The 16,884-nt window shown below is 40.4% G+C and overlaps 1 protein-coding gene across 1 annotated transcript in view; it reads right to left on the minus strand.

Annotated features, from left to right (window-relative positions):
- COL5A2 (collagen type V alpha 2 chain) overlaps window positions 1–16,884 on the minus strand; it is a 204,759-nt gene that overhangs the window by 86,055 nt on the left and 101,820 nt on the right. Inside the window, exons 2-6 of the mRNA XM_006115382.4 lie at window positions 10,807–11,034; window positions 8,539–8,552; window positions 6,517–6,549; window positions 5,466–5,498; window positions 3,634–3,687 (exon numbers count right to left, since the gene is read on the minus strand). Coding sequence (XP_006115444.2) covers window positions 3,634–3,687; window positions 5,466–5,498; window positions 6,517–6,549; window positions 8,539–8,552; window positions 10,807–11,034 — 362 coding nt within the window. The remainder of the gene's footprint in view (window positions 1–3,633; window positions 3,688–5,465; window positions 5,499–6,516; window positions 6,550–8,538; window positions 8,553–10,806; window positions 11,035–16,884) is intronic.

Below are 16,884 nucleotides of genomic sequence, written 5' to 3' on the forward strand. Positions count from 1 at the left end.
GGGACTGGTCAGGTCTGGAGGGTGTCAGATCAAGGAGATCCAACCTGTATTGTGTCCAGTTCTGGGCACCACATTTCAAGAAAGATCTGGAGAAATTAGAGAGGGTCCAGAGAAGAGCAACAAAAATGATTAAAGATATAGAAAAGACTGAAAGAATGATTAAAGATCTGTGAGGGAGGACTGAAAGAACTGGGTTTGTTTAATTTGGAAAAGAGAAGACAGAGGGGACAGCAGTTTTCAAGTTCCTAAAAGGTGTTACAAGGAGGAGGGAGAAAAATTGTTCTCACTGATCTCTGATAATAGGACAAGAAGCAATGGGCTTAAATTGCAGGAAGGGAGGTTTAGGTTGGACATTAGGAGAAACTTCCTAGCTGTCAGGGTGGTTAAACCATCATTAGAGATATTTAAGAGCAGATTAGATAGACACCTATCAAGGAGGATCTAGATGGTGATTGGTCCTGCCATGAGTGTAGGGGACTGGACTTGATGACCTCTTGAGGTCCCTTCCAGTTTTAGTGTTCTATGATTCTATGAAGATAAAGAAGCAGATGGTAAAGAAGCATCAATGGAGTTAAATCACCAAAATCAATAGAAATATTTCATGGACACATTAACATCCATTTTTAAACAAGTAAATATTTTAAACTGTCTGCTCCCATCACCACTTTCATGTCTGCGCGTGTGCGCGCACACACACGCACACACACACAGAGAAATGTCTAATTATAGTGAAGTAGACATTTTATAGCCTTTGTACCTTAATAAATCTCTGTAGAGATCCTGCAAACATAAATCTTATAAAGACTTCCTTAATGAGCCATCATTAGAGACACACATGCTGCATTACTATAACCATCTGGCTTGCATGTATTTCTGTTTGATAAGGACTGTAATTATCCAAGGTTTTCTATGCACTGGAATGAGCCCCCTAGAATCTTAGGACTTCATTAGGATAGTCCATGTCTACAGTTTCTTTTTGTAGGTAATACCATTTCATTAGTAAGAAAGTTCCCATTGTGTGTGGGGAGGGGGGTTGAGGTGTGGGGGAAGGGAGTGCAAATCCATGAGGATATTAGTGATTGTAGGAGCATATCAGCTACTAAAGGACTCCTGAAAATTCCCAGTGGATGAGTTAATGCTTTCTTTCATAATTCTATGGTCAGAAGTCATGTGACCCCAGCAACATGTGAGAAAAGCAACCTTTTCACTTAACATGGACATATACACTGACTGAACTTCAGTTCCAGAGTTGACCGGGCAGGAGATATGAACCAGAATGAGCCCATTCCTGCAGGATGGATGAGCACGGACAGTAAGTCTATTAGAGTCTCCTCAAGTACCCAAAAATTGCAGCAAATTCTTCATTATTTAATATGTAAATTACAGAAACATCCACAGGCCCCAGTCAATATTGATATCAATTACATATTAGGTCTTATACAAACAGTGGTAGACAGAATGCCAACCTCAAAAATCTTACACTCTAAAAACAGGAACAGTATGTTTTACTATTGGCTTTTCTTTCTTCTGAAATGAAACAAACAGAATTGACTCATAGAAAGGAAAACATGTGACAAACAGTGAAGCAAGATTTTCTAAAGTGACAATAGATTTGGGATGTCCAACTTGAGACACTTTAAAGGTTTAAGAGAAAGTGAGGAATGCCGGCCACCTGAGAATCAAACCTCTTTAAAATGCCTCAGATTGAGCACCCACAAGAATGAAGGCACCCAAAATTACTCATCACTTTTGAAAATCATGGCCAATTATATTTGTCCGATGTCTCCAGATGTTTTAACTTATTTTAGCTGGCTCATAAGCCCTGAACTACCCTCCATGCTACATGGAGTTTGAGGACAACAATGCACTAGACACATACTTTGTGGTAGGGAAAAAATGTAACATGAAGCATTTTTTTAACCTCCAGATCTTCATCAGCTGCAACATCAACACTGTGGAATGAAAACTAGCAGATTGTGTGTTTATATTTATTTGGAGAGAATAACACAACAGCTGGAGTTAGCTCAGATTCAATTTAGTTTCGTAAAGCCATTTTGTTCCTCCCTGTTCATCTTTCAGTAATTCATCGAAAATGGGGAGGTTTTAAGTAAGAGATATTCCATATAGACCACAAGGTGGCACCCTTTGAACATGCACGCAGTTTACTGCAAATACTCTAACACTGGTTATTTGTCTCTGACATTTGAAAAACAAAAGACTAAAGTTTTGTCTTTGATATTACAGTGAAAGAAAATAGTCCAGGCTAAAATAGTTTCAAACTACTGTTTGCCATACAATTATTGGCTTAATACCTACTTTACCAGTACACTAAGAGAAACTAGAGCTTCTGAACAAGATTTAGTTCAATCATGTAAAAATGACATGTAAAGGTAAGAAGAATAATGTTTGAATTCAACAAAGTAACCGGTTCAGTCCCTAGAAACTAAGGCTGCTGCTGCTAAACAGACATACTGTGTCTTATTTCAAAATTCCTCCTCCCAGACTTCAATGTATTTTATAAACGTACAGTTGCTAAACCCAACCCCAAGTGGCTCTTCATCACATTATGATTAACAAATAATCTAAATAGAAGTAAAAAATGTGACACTACCTCATTGGCAACTTACTGTTTTGTTTTTCTTAAGTGAAGGTCCATAAGGAACTAGAAAATCAATTTCAGCATATAGGCCCCCTTTCCAAAAGTAGCCTCAAATTTGTGGATGAGAGAAATGGGAGGGGGGGGACAATAAATTACTTTTTTGGGCCTAAGAAGTCTGGCCTTTTGTCAGGGCCAAAGGCAGTCAATGAGAACTTCCTCTGTATTAAGTAATGAGGGAGTATCTGATATAAGTTGAAATAATGTCAGTTTAACATCCGAAAATCCATGTATATCATCTTCTGTACTTTGCTGTGGTTTTGTTCCAATAAGGTACATGTTGCAGAAACAATCTATTTCAAAGCTTCCATGTTGGAAAATTATGGAGCAGAGAAACAAATTTTGAGATAGAAAAGATCCTTTTTACACCTGCTTGAAAGAACCTCAACTCCTTTGATACCATCACCATTCTCTTTTCACCTTTCTGTGATTCATACAATCATCAATCATGCAGATGCTGAAGTTCCTCTATTAAGCATTTATTTCTGCACTGTAGTCTTAAAAATATTAATCACTAGCATACTGCCATATTCCACCCACACCTTGATTCCTATTTATTTCTCGAGGGCTCCCTTCCATTTTGAAATACTCTGAGCCGTTAATACCACCTTTGACACAAAGTTGTCTTCATTAAAAAGTCAACATTTCCCTTTAGTTCCCATATGTAGAAGATACTTCAGGTCTGATTTTGGATATCATTTTGGGTAAGTGTTGGCTAATGATGATGTGTCAGTGGCAATTCCTATAGACATTGGCTGGTTGGTTTCAAAGCTAAAATTTGTGCTGCAAACTATTCAGAGAACCATGGATATAAAACCTTCTGGCTTTGATATCTCTGTTTTGGGAGGTGGGTAGAAAGGAGCAGGAATGTTTATAAGGCACTAGACTTTAGAGCAGATATAATGCTCACTTTGAGGTCAGCCCTTCATATGAACTCTGAATAAGTGAACTTCTAGGAACAACATTTAGGAACTTACAGGTCTCCCCTTGGGTCCTCGTTCACCTCTTGGTCCTTGTGAGCCTGGAGGCCCCTAAAGGAATGATGAAATCCATTAAGTACATTAAGCTAATGATTTGCATAATTTTGAAAATATAAAAAGAGATCGTTATTAGAAAATGTATTTTATAAAAACAGCCCTTTTCAGGAAAGGTCAATGTGGCATCATTACTTGTTTGCCTTTTAAAAAGGTGGAATCACTTCAAAACAGCAATTCTTACAGATTCAGGAGAGCAATAATAGTCAGCAATATCATAAATATCTCTAAAAGCTTTAAATGATCCCCATTTTTCACCAAACTTACGGGTCCCCAGAGAGACGAGAACTAGTGATAACCACTGCAGACAGGTTACAGGATTTGGGCAGTCTACAAAAGTGGTGCTCTGCAATTCAGACTCCCAGAACCCAAAACATCTGCAGATCTGAGCTACTGATGAGACTGGAGGATCCATCACTACGTGTTGCCCTCCAACCCTTCCACCCTCTGAAGACATGGCAGTAGGAACGCTGGAGGCCACTTTGGCCATGAGGCAGGAATCAGTGACCCCAGAGTGGTTCCTCCATCAAAAGAGAATTCTCCATTCTGTCATATTGATGGTTGCATTTTTATATCCACTTCATGCAAGTGGAAGGAAGTTCACTGTCACGGAAGTTCAGAGATTTGCCCCTTTATTAATTATTATTATCCATTCATTAATATGTATTATTTGTACAGGTTGAACCTCCCTGGTCTGCCGTCTTCGAGACCTGACTGGTCCTGAGCCAGTGAATTTTCCAGACTAGAGGAGGTCATTGCCGGTCCCTCTGTTCCTAGCTGCCAGAGCTCTACTCCTGGCTGCCAGGGCTCTACACTCCACTCCCAGCCATTGGTCCCCAGGATTCTAGGACTCCGTTCACAGCCAGCAGCCCCAGCACATCGGGGCTCTGCTACTCTGGGGAGCTGGCCGCTGGGGCTCTGGACTGAAAGCACCGGGGGTCTGGGGCTCCAATCCTGGCCACCAGACTCCTGGGTGCTGGGGCTCTGCCATCCTGAGGGAGCCAGCCACTGGTGCTCTGGGGTGCCAGACAATGGGGAGCCATGGCTCTACTCCCAGCGGCCGGCTTTCAGGCTCCGCTCTTCCCTAGTCCAGCAACACTTCTGGCCCCAGCCCATGAGCGCTCCAGCCCCAGGGCACCCATAGGATCACTGATGATGCTGGACTGGAGCATTGCCAGACTAGGGAAATCTGGATTTAAGAAGTCCAGCTTGTATTATTGTAGTGCCTAAAAGTCCCAGTCACACACCAGGACCCTATTTTGATAGATGCTGTACCAACTCCAATCAGAACAACAACCCTTGCCCCAAAAGCTTAAGGTCAGTTACTAACCACTGTCCGAATGCTGATACTGAACCCAGATCCTTGAGCAGCGCTCTCACTGGGCACTTGAACTATATAACAGTCCCAATAGGAAAGGGAAACTCTCTGAGCTACTGGCCATTGCCTGCTGTTTGCTGCCTAAAATGCCTTGCCTTGCTGTTTCACATGACTATACTTTGTTGCCTTGCCACCCATTTGACCTTGCCTCTTCAGCCTACTGTCCCAGTCCCCCTCTCCCAGCTACCAACCTCTGCCAGAACTCAGACCATTTTCCTGGACTGCCCCTGATACCAGTGAACCTCCTGGCTGCCCGACCACCTGCACACACTTGACTACTGCTCTGGACTCCCCCCAGTTCAATTCAGCCACTGGGCATTACAGTCATTTTAGCAGTAAAAACTGGAGAGACTAGAAATAACACAGTCAGAGATAGAGAAACTCAGATGCTACTTACTGCTGGTCCAGAGCGGCCTCGTATTCCTGTAACCTAAGCAAAGAGAAGACATGTGCTAAAGCTTTCACAACACAATAGAAATGCATTTGTCACGGCTACTCTAAGGAGAACTGCTGTGGCCTCTACACTGCTCAATGACCGATGAAGATGTGTATAGTGAATTTAGCGGTCTGACACCTTTTAGGACTTTATAATCCCTTTTAAATTTTAGTACCTTTGTCTTGATAACATCAGAAGAATCTGGAAATATGATGATAATTTTATGTGAACTTTTTTCTACTAAAAAGTGTGAGTAAAAATTTTAAAAATTAGGGTAATATTTTGTCACTTTTTAGCCTTTCCCTACTTTTCCACTAGAAAAAATGTAAATGTGGAAGAAAGTGGTTTTTTTTACCACTTTTCTCTTTTTACCAGAAATTTTATTGTCAGCTTTTTCAGGGGATGAAAGAGAAATTGACTTATTCTCATTTTCTCCAATGTTTTTACCTTTCCCCATATTTTTTTGTGTAGAGGGGAGAGGGGGAAAATAAATAATCGAGACAAAGTTGCAACTGTCATACAACTTTTAAAATTAAATGTCAAAAAACAAATGCTTTTCAATTTAAAAAAATTGCTGATTTTTTACCAGCTCTACTTGCGGGTTCTAATCCCTGCTAATATTAACCTGTTACCCATTACACTATCCACAAGTTTCTAACTATGATGAAGAAGCTTACTATGTACAGGTTTAATTCTGCAGATTTTTTTTCCAAAAATGCAATTGACAATAGTTTTCAATGGTACATATGTGAAATATTAGCTATCAAAAACTACCATTGGGTATATTTTAGGAAGAAATTCTCCTTACACTGAGGTCTATTCCTCCCGAATAAATGTAGTTATTAAAAATCTTGTTGGGATATTTGCTGTTGTTAAATAATATATATATTTTCACTGGAGAAATGCAGCAATTCAGTTATATGGGTGATTAATTTTCTTAAATCTCTTAAATCACAGCACAGACAAGTATAATTACATAAAGCACTGATAAATGAAGAAGAAATTAACTTACAACTGGCACCAATCCAGGCTCTCCTTTTTGACCCTGCATGATGAAATGACAAAAACAGCTCAGATAGCAGAACATTAATGAATAACAGTATGTATTTTAACAACATTTTTTGACATTATTACCGATATACGATGTGCACTGTAATATTTTCATTATCACAGGAGACACGGGAAACTTATATGGCTGTAACAGCTAACTCATAAAATTTTTAATGATTATGGACATCGTGGTTTTTATGAGAAACGGTTTTTCTACTATTATATATTTTATTGGCTCAAGCTGCACTAATGCTGAAAAGTGAAAAGGCTAGCTTGCCTACTTTCCTATGTACAGTACCAACCACTTGCAGAGTTTTTACTGTCTGATCTTTCTCAAACCATAATGTAGCTCTCTACTGTAGGATGTTTTTTATAGCTAGTTACCCTCTTAATAGGTTATTTATTTGAGGTGGGTATTTTAATTTTCTCTATGCTTATCCTCACACAATGTGGTATGTTACACTGACAGAGGATAAAGGTATTTTACCACGAAAGAGGATCTTCCATCTATAATAACTGATCATTCAGACAGTTCAAGAATGGGTCAAAATGAACCTCCAGAGCCAAACACTCTTGATCTCTGGAAGGCTCAAATGATTTTTTTTCTTGTTCAGGCCTTTCTTCCCTTAGAACTAGCATGCTATTGCAATGTACATTCATGTGTACTTGGATAAGGGTTGCTAATCCCAGGGGAGAAATTTCAAGTTGCAGTATTTCTCTGAGATTTAGTGTTGAATAAATTAGTGCTGTTACCTGAGCTCTCTTGTGTCAGCTGAACTATTACAACAAGTGAAGGTAGAAGGAATGCTGAAAAGAGGCTTATATTTTTAAAATATGTATTCATGGCATCCAGTGACCAGATCTTCCTATCTATTTTAGAAATATGCATCTGTCTGTGTGTCTGTCTGTGAATCTGTTTGTCCATGAACCCCTCCTAAACAGTAAGAGCGAGGACCACCAAATTTGGAATGCAGCTTTCTCTTATCATAACTTGAAGCAAGGTCAGAGTTTGTTTGTGCCACAATAATGGGATATGTGTGGAGCATGATTGTCCCGTATGGAACAGAAAGGAAGGGGTGTGACAGCAGAGACAGTTATACTCACATATATAAGAAGGCAGCAAGTATGGGGGATATTATTCTCATGAATAACTGGGGGGGGGGGTAAAGCAAGCACCCCAGTGAGGAGTTGCTGGCCTGCAGAACAGCCCCTGCCATCCTGGCCTGCACCAGGGGACAGTGCCGGTGGGTGGCCTGCTTGGCCCCTGTGATCAGTGGATCACCCTGGGGAGAAGATGGCGTGTGGCCTGCGTGATCTCCCTATTCCTGAGATGGACCCAGGAAATGCCGGGTAAGTTTTCTAGTAAGTACATAACTGAAATAATGCAAAAGAATACTTGCATATTGGCTATTGTATGCAATCTCTAGTGGTTAATGGAAAGTTCTAAATTCATCCATGATCAACACCATGAATTAATTTGTGGGTGGAATACAAGGTGCTGGTTTACGGGTGGGATTTTTAGGGACATAAGGAAATCAGGAATCATAGGGCACTTAACTTATTTACAAAATCCCAGCATAAGTCTTAAATGGCTCTGGACCTCTTTCAGCCGTGTGCAATGCTGCTAGAATTGAAACCAGCTGAGGAGATACAGCTAGAACTTCCTTCACAAAAGGGTGACGGTTTCTTGGAGAGTGTTCTCCATAAAATCTAGGTTGTTGGCTCCCAGACTCCAAGATGTGTACCCTTTCAGACATGCTACAACATCCCGAGACAGCAGGAAGATTCAGTGAGAACAGAGGTTTCATTATTAAGATGCCTACTAAAGAGGGTTAATTATTTTATGATGTCTGCTGAGACATGTTGATTTATCAACTAACCAGAGTGAGATGAGCAGTGGATGTGATATTTTATTGTAAAATTAAAATTGTAGGTGCTGGAAATAAGGGCTTTGATACACTTAAAAAGATAAAATAGAACTTACCTTCCTTCCTCTACCTATAAAGGGAGCAAAAAAGAAAATGAATTAGCTTACTGAGAGAGGCAAAACATTCTAAGAAGTGAATGGATATCTGTACAGCCAATATAGTGCAACGTGGAGGCACAGGAAAAGGTCAGATTTCTAGTGCGGACCAGCTACACATGCCCCACCTTCCTGAATGGGTATGGTAAGGTTTGGAAGAGTTCCCTATATGTCCAGGCTCTTTGAGGGCATGTCTACATGAGGAACTTATTTCAAAATAACTTATTTCAAAATAATAATTCCTAAACTAATTATTTTGAAATAGTGTGTCCACACTACAGGGAAGCCTCAAAATTAGTCCGAGACAAGTTCCCTTAATGCGGACAAACACTACCTCGACTTAGAGCCACAGGAAGCACTGTGGAGTAATTACTTTGAATAATTCTGGGGAGTAATTATTTCAAAATAGCAGCAGTGTAACATCCACACTACCGCTATTTTGAAATAACTATTTTGAAATAGCATTATTCCTCATGGAAAGCAGGAGTTATTATTTTGAAATAACCATCCCTTTATTTCAAAATAATGGGCGTGTTAATGTGGACACTCTGTGAGTGCTGGATAGAAGAGGCAACAACATGTTTAACACGATAACATCAGACTAGCAAGTGAGATTTTAATTGCATCCCACTGTATATCCATACCAATTTCCCCTTCTCTGGGCATTTTTCTGGATGTAAGTATATCTAGCTCCAAGATCTTTAAGAATATTTAATAGTATGGTAAGATTTTCAACAGCACTAAACACAACTTAACTCTGGTCTGAATCAAGTCTACAGTGAAATTCCCATCAATTTTAATGGGAATAAATAAACTAGCACTTTTGAAAATCCTACCATATATTATTGTCATACCTGATACTGAATTTTTTCAAAAGCTACAGATGATTGAATGATCTTGAGATTTTTTATCATGCATTTGCAATACTTATATATAGTCCTCATTTGCAGTGAATTCACAGCTCTTATATCAAGCTCATACCAAAATTTTTTAGGAGGGATATTTATTAATATATTTAATAGCATCAACACATTCCAGAATGTCTCCATAACACTCTTCTGCCTCTTGGGTGGTTGAAGTTACTCATCTATAGCCTGATGCCTCTTAATGCAAAGCAAGTATGCACCATCTGCTTATAAATGCATGTTATTTCTTGTCTTTTTGCTTAATTATACAACTCCCCACTATGTGTCCTTTATCATTGTTCCACATTATTTACGCTAATATAATCAGTGATAATTATTTCCCTTTCAAAATACCTTTAGATGATTATTTATTGAATATGCTTCAAAACATAATACATGGTATTAAGGACTGCAGAATGAAAAGTTAAGAGATTTTTATTCAGAAAGTCACCCAATCAATTTTGGATGATTTATCTAAACTTTATCCCAGTCTCAAGAGTCTGAAAAAATTGGACTTGAAATGTCACAAAAACAGTCTTTAATATTAAATTACTAGTATTTCCTGTTTCTACAACTAGAAACAAGCAGAAAATGCAGACAGGAAATAAAATAAAATAAAATAAAATAAAATATTAAGTAAACCATTTTATCTATCTTTTATGAAGTTTAGTTTGGCTTTGACTGAAGATGCCAAGAAGGTCTCTTTTTTCCATCACATGTTTTCCCATTCGGAAAATTCTTTAAATTGCATTAAACAATTTGTATATATATGCATTTAAGAAATTAGAAGGGAAATAGGAGATGCACATGGAATGTAATGATCACATTTATAACTTTTTCCCAAAGATAGACCTGAACAAGAACATGAAATCCAAACCTCATCAAGATTAGAAAAGGGTGGTTGTGATCAAATATCTGGCTATGAAGTCATTGTAGCGGTACTGAGTGTGTAGAAGAATTGCAGGCAGACAGGAATTATCTTTCAGATCCAGTTCAGATACAACCCAAGGCAGTAAAACTCTCATTGGAACAACCATCCTCTTGAGATTTGAGTCTCAGGCTGTGGAAATCTCATGCAAACAGCTGATCTCACAAGTTTTCTGCCTCTTTCAGCTGAAATTTTATGAGGACAGCTTGTAAGAGTTTGCTAAACCTTATCTTTAGTCCTAGTTTTGAAGCACACCCAAATGTCAAATCCTGGACAGATCAGGATCTGAATGCCATCTCCTTTGCTCCTTTCAAATTACCACATCAGAGGTGACATCATTCAAAACATCAGTGTAATCAGGCTTTAAGTAAAATATGGAATCCAAAGCAGTCTTACCAATATTGCTATCAAAACCCACACGTGGGTTGTTGGGGCACACAGGACAGCATTCTCCTGGGGGAACCTGAGGGCTTTCACATTCTAGCACATCCTGACACTGAATCTCATCACAGAGAATGGCTCCGTTGTCACAGACGCAAATCTGGCATGGTGAGGGCTTCCAAATATCCCTGTTCAGATACATCTGACCATTCTGAGTACAGGCTTTTTCTTCAATATCCTCTTCTACAAAAGAACAGAAAACACTTCTTAGGAACTTTGAAACTGTTAAACCATAGATGAGTGTTAATTGAAAACTGTGTTTTATGGGTCCAAAACACACATCAGAGCTGAAGACAACAGCCCAACAATGGAATAGAAACCAATCACTCTGGGACTTTAAAATGCTCTTTAACCTCTTTGATTCATAAATTTCAAGGCCAGAAGGGACAATTAGTGTAACAGAGAAGTCAAAACTTCCCTTAACTAATCCTTATAATGTATCTTTTAGAAAATCTTGATTTAAAAATTATCACTGATGGACTCAATGATTAGTAACTCTCACAGATAAAAACTTACAACTTATTTCTAGCCTGAATTTAAATGAGCTTCAACAGCCACTCTTGGTTCACATCATACCTTGTCTCTCAAAAAGAAAATTGTTAAATATTGCTTGTTTGCACCCAGTTACTAAGAAACCCATACCACTTGCATAGTGCTAACATGGCTTCATCATTATTTTCCACTTCCCCAATTTTGTATCTTCTGTAAATATTATCAGTCATGATGTTATGTTTTCTTCCAGATCATTAATAAAATATTAAATAGTGTAGGACCAAGAACGGATACCCAAGGGAACCCACTAAGAACACAGCCATTTGACGATTATTCCCTATGGGCAATTATATTTTGAGATCTATCATCTAGCCAGTGATTAATATACTTAATGCCATGTTAATCATATATCTTTCTAGTTTTTTAATCCAAATATCAGGCAGTACCAACTCAAATGATCTCAAGAAATCTAGGTATGTTAAATCAGCATTATTACTAGTATCAGCCAAATTGCAACTTCATCAGAAAAGATATCAAGTTAGTTTGACACACACTATTTTCCACAAACATGTTGATTGGCACAATTTATATTATTGTCCTTTAATTCTTTACTGTGTCCTGTATTGTTGACATGTTGCTATTTTACTACTTTATTTCTTAATCAGGAAAAGAGGGGTGATAGTCATTGTGGATGCCACAAGTCAACTTTAGCTAATAGGCTCAACTCACATCTACCTTACCCTGTCATTCTCAAGCTGTTGCTATAAAAGGGCTGTAAATCTGCTATAACCCTCACTGGGGAATTGTACTGAGTAGAGTTGGAGGATTTCTGGGACTATTACTAGGGAAAGAAGCCAGTGTAACAATATGCTGCAGCTATTCCCTGCTTCTGGGACCACAGGCAACTAGATTAAAGTTAGGGTTGCCACAGAGACTGCTGTAACTTTGCTGAGGGGGTGAAACCTCAGAATGGGATGTTATGAAAGTGTTATGAATCTACATTAGTCTCTCCAATCAGATCTACTACCAAGCTCAAGTTGAGTGTCAGGATGAATCAAGCCTAGTCTTTAAAATACTAGCCAATCAGCCCATCATAAGACGGGATTTTCAGGTCTCTCTTCCATGTCAGTCTTCTCTCCTGAGCCTCTGGTCTCTCACTCCGTCTCTCTCGCTCTCTCTCTCTCCCCTCTTCCTATTGCCTCCCCCCCTCTCAGCTTTCCTCCGCCTCCTGTCTCTCTCTCTGTCTCTCTCTTTCTCTTCTCCTCCCCCTCCTGCCTCTCATTCGGGGAACCGGGGAGCCCAAATGGCCGTTTGGGCACTGCACTCCCCCTGCTGCATGAGGGGTGTGGAGCCCAAACAGTCGCTTGCACCACTTGCTCCCATGCGGCGGCCCGGCTTAGCGGTGCAGAAGTCAGCCGAGCACCACAGCAGGAGATGAAAGGGGGTGGGGCAGTGACGTTCACGGCCAGGGGGCAGAGCCTGGAGCCGCTGTCACACCGCACGTCACCGCCCTGCTCCCAGGCTGCAGCGTGGTAGCAAGTGGCACAAGCAGCCGTTTGGGCCCCGCACTCCCCATGCAGCACGGGTCGTCCAGAGCGAACAGCCAGCATTTCAGCATTACAGACTCACAGACATTGGGCTACTATCTTTCAAACTAGCCAATTAGCCCATCATAAGACAGGATTTTCAGGTCTCTTCTCCACATCGGTCTTCTTTCCTGAGCCTCCGGTCTCTTACTTCATCTCTCTCTCTTCTCCTCCTACTGCCTCCCCCTCTCTCTCGCTCTCTCAGATCTCCTCCGCCTCCTGCCTCTCTTTCTCCTCTCCTTCCCCTCCTGCCTCTCACTAGGGGGACCACAGAGCCCAAACAGCCGTTTGGGCTCCACACTCCCAGTGCTGCATGGGGAGTGTGGAGTTCAAACAGTCACTTGCGCCACTTGCTCCCATGCGGCGGCCTGGCTGAGTGGCGCAGAAGTCAGCCGAGCACCATGGCAGGAGGCAAAGGGGGGGCGGGGTGATGACATTCATGGCCAGGGGGCGGGGCCTGGAGCGGTTGTCACACCGCACATCACTGCCCCGACCCTCTTCCCCTCCCACCATGACTTCTGTGCCACTCAGCCGGGCCACCACGGGGGAGCAAGCGGCACAAGCAGCCGTTTGGGTCCTGCACTTCCTATGCAGCATGGACCACCCAGAGGGAACAGCCAGCATTTCAGGCAACAGCACCTCCCAGAGGGAACAGCCAGCATTTCAGTGTTACAGACTCTCAGACACTGGGCTACTATATATATGATATAAGAAATGAAAGGGTCAAAATATTTGGAAAAATGTTAAAAGCAGACAAGTATACAGGAAATTGTAAGACTTTCATAATAGAATAGAATAGAATAGAATAGAATAGAATAGAATAGAATAGAATAGAATAATGCATAAATGCATGTTATGACATTATTTTGAGGGAAATGCAAAACATGCAAAAATATATATAAAATCATAACATGTATGTGCAGTATTGTTATGGCTATGTTGGTCCTTGGATATTACAAAGTATTAGAAAGACAATGTGGGTGAGGCAATATCTTTTATTGGGATAACTTCAAAAGATACTACCTCACCTACCCTGTCTCTAAGTCATATGCATACATTTCTTTCATGTTAGACATGATTTTAATCTTATCCACCAAGTCAATTACTGGCCTAGCTCCCTTTTTCTCTCTCACTTTTAAAATCATCCAATGTGCCATTTATAGTGAGCACCCTTTCAGCTCCATCCAGAATCCTATCCAGGCTGGTTTCCAAATTCACTCCACTGAAACTATTCTCACTAAGGTCTAAAAACTTGTCTTGGCAAAATATCAGGGCTTCTGCTCCATCCCAACCCTCCTTGATGTTACTTTTGATATCCCTGATTATTCTTTCTTTGATATTTTATATTCCCTGGACCCACTTCTGTTGTGATGATAACAGGCAGCAACAATCATGTAACATGGGATTATTCATACATCATGGAAATATTACAACTTTATATTAACATTAAGTGACATCACCAGATGAGCACTCTACTAATTCAGTGTTCTCCATTCTACGTCTAGACTGGCATGATTTTCTGTTAAAAGCATTTGCGGAAAAGAGTGTCTAGATTGGCATGGACGCTTTTCCGCAAAAGCACTTTTCGCGGAAAAGCATCCGTGCCAATCTAGACACGGTTTTGTGCAAGAAAGCCCCAATTGGGGCTTTTTTGCGCAAAACAAATCTGAGCTGCCTACACTGGCCCTTTTGTGCAAAAGCTTTGTGCAAAAGGACTTTTGCCCGAACGGGAGCAGCATAGTATTTCTGCAAGAAGCACTGATTTCAGACAGTAGGAAGTCAGTGTTCTTGCAGAAATTCAAGCAGCCAGTGTAGACAGCTGGCAAGTTTTTCCACAAAAGCAGATGCTTTTGTGGAAAAACTTGCCAGTCTAAACACAGCCCATGAGTATATTTACTAAACTATGGGTAAAATTCTGACCCTATTGACTTCAACAGGAGTTTAGCCACAATCTTCAATGGAGCCCGGTTTCTACTTTACGTATCTAAAATAGTCAAGAAGACAAAGAGACTGAACTAAGAGAGAAGGAAAAATATAAAAATAAAATTGAATTCAGACACTAACATGCAACCTTGTGTGCCGATATTTTTTAAATTATTATTATTATTACTATTATTGCGTGAATGTAAAAATAAGCAGCACAAATTTCAGTCAAACTGTTCTCTGCTTTTCTTTCTTAACTTAAGCCAGATGTAAAGAGAGAAACACAAAATAATACATGAGAGAGACTTGGAGATTTAAAGTTTGAGCCCTTACTCAAGTCAGTTTATCATTGTCAAAGCTAGGAAACATGGAACAGATGTGTTATTAACTGCTACCCACCAGCACTGACTTTTGCACCCTGCTAACAGAAACTGAAATACTAATTTATGCAAAGATCAAACAGTATTTTGAACTGGTTCGTCACATTGGCTGACAAAATGACTCAAACTGTTAGTGCAAATACTAAGGAGGAAATGTTGTCACTGTGAAATAAACACATCACTGATGTGTGCTGTACAGTCCATTTCTGATACTGTGAAAACCATTTTCCAAGCTATAGAGTGTACTCTGGATAGCATTCTTTTCACTTCTCCCTTGTGAGCATGACATAATGCACTGACATATTCAGCCTTTTTCCGCAGATGTCTGGCACATGAACCATATCTTCCTTAATGTGTCACAGTCAGAACTGGTGGTCTTGTTCAAATGTAAGGCAGTTAGGATAAATGACATTTCTAAGACATTGAACCCAAAGTTAGCATACTGTCACAGCTTCAAATAAACCACATAGCAAATGCTTTGGCATGTCAGAGTAGGGCCAGACTGTTACCAGCAAAAGCAGGAGTTTCTCTTTTTCACTCATACTAATCTCTCTGTCTCTTTCACACACACAACTATTGTTCTGGAAAATATAAAGTGAAACACCAGGGCTACGTCTACACTGGCCCCTCTTCTGGAAGGGGCATGTAAATTTCAGCAGTCGTCGTAGGGAAATCCGCGGGGGATTTAAATATCCCCCGCGGCATTTAAATAAAAATGTCCGCCGCTTTTTTCCGGCTTTTAAAAAAGCCGGAAAAGAGCGTCTAGACTGGCCCCGATCCTCCGGAAAAAGTGCCCTTTTCCGGAGGCTCTTATTCCTACTTCAAAGTAGGAATTAGACCCTCCGGAAAAGGGCACTTTTTCCGGAGGATCGGGGCCAGTCTAGACGCTCTTTTCCGGCTTTTTTAAAAGCCGGAAAAAAGCGGCGGACATTTTTATTTAAATGCCGCGGGGGATATTTAAATCCCCCGCGGATTTCCCTACGACGACTGGTGAAATTTACATGCCCCTTCCGGAAAAGGGGCCAGTGTAGACGAGCCCCAGGTCTGTTACTCTATACTTCTGCAGATTTGCTAGAAAGAAAAAGTCCAAGCCATTAGTTAGCACCATTTCATTGTGTTTTCCGTTCTCCCTTTTCTTTTCTCATATTTGGCCTTCATCTTGTGACATTGGTACTATATACAAATACCACCAGTCTAGCATATAAGATTTGATATAACTTTAGTGGCTGACTGATGGGAAAAGGAGAAACCTAAAAGAAGTAGCCATTCATCTCTGCTTCTAAACATCACGTATACATTTTGCCATAATTCATCATTATGCAGTATTTTACTATCAGGCCTAAATTATAGTCACTTTATCCATTCATTTCCAAACTGAGGGGTAATGAGCATTGCTATTGTTTGTCTATTCCCTAGCTTGGAAATTAACACAGGGGCTGTGTCTACACTGGGCCACTTATTCTGGAAAATCAGCCGCTTTTCCGGAATAAGCTGCGAGCTGTCTACACTGGCCCTTGAATTTCCGGAAAAGCAACGACGCTCTACTGTACAAAATCAGCCGCTATTCTGGAAAAACTTTTCTGCTCCCGCTCGGGCATAAATCCTTATTCCGGAACACTGTTCTGGAAAAGGGCCAGTGTAGACAGTCCAGT

This window comes from Pelodiscus sinensis, chromosome 7 (assembly GCF_049634645.1).
Source record: "Pelodiscus sinensis isolate JC-2024 chromosome 7, ASM4963464v1, whole genome shotgun sequence".
NCBI lineage: Eukaryota > Metazoa > Chordata > Testudines > Trionychidae > Pelodiscus > Pelodiscus sinensis.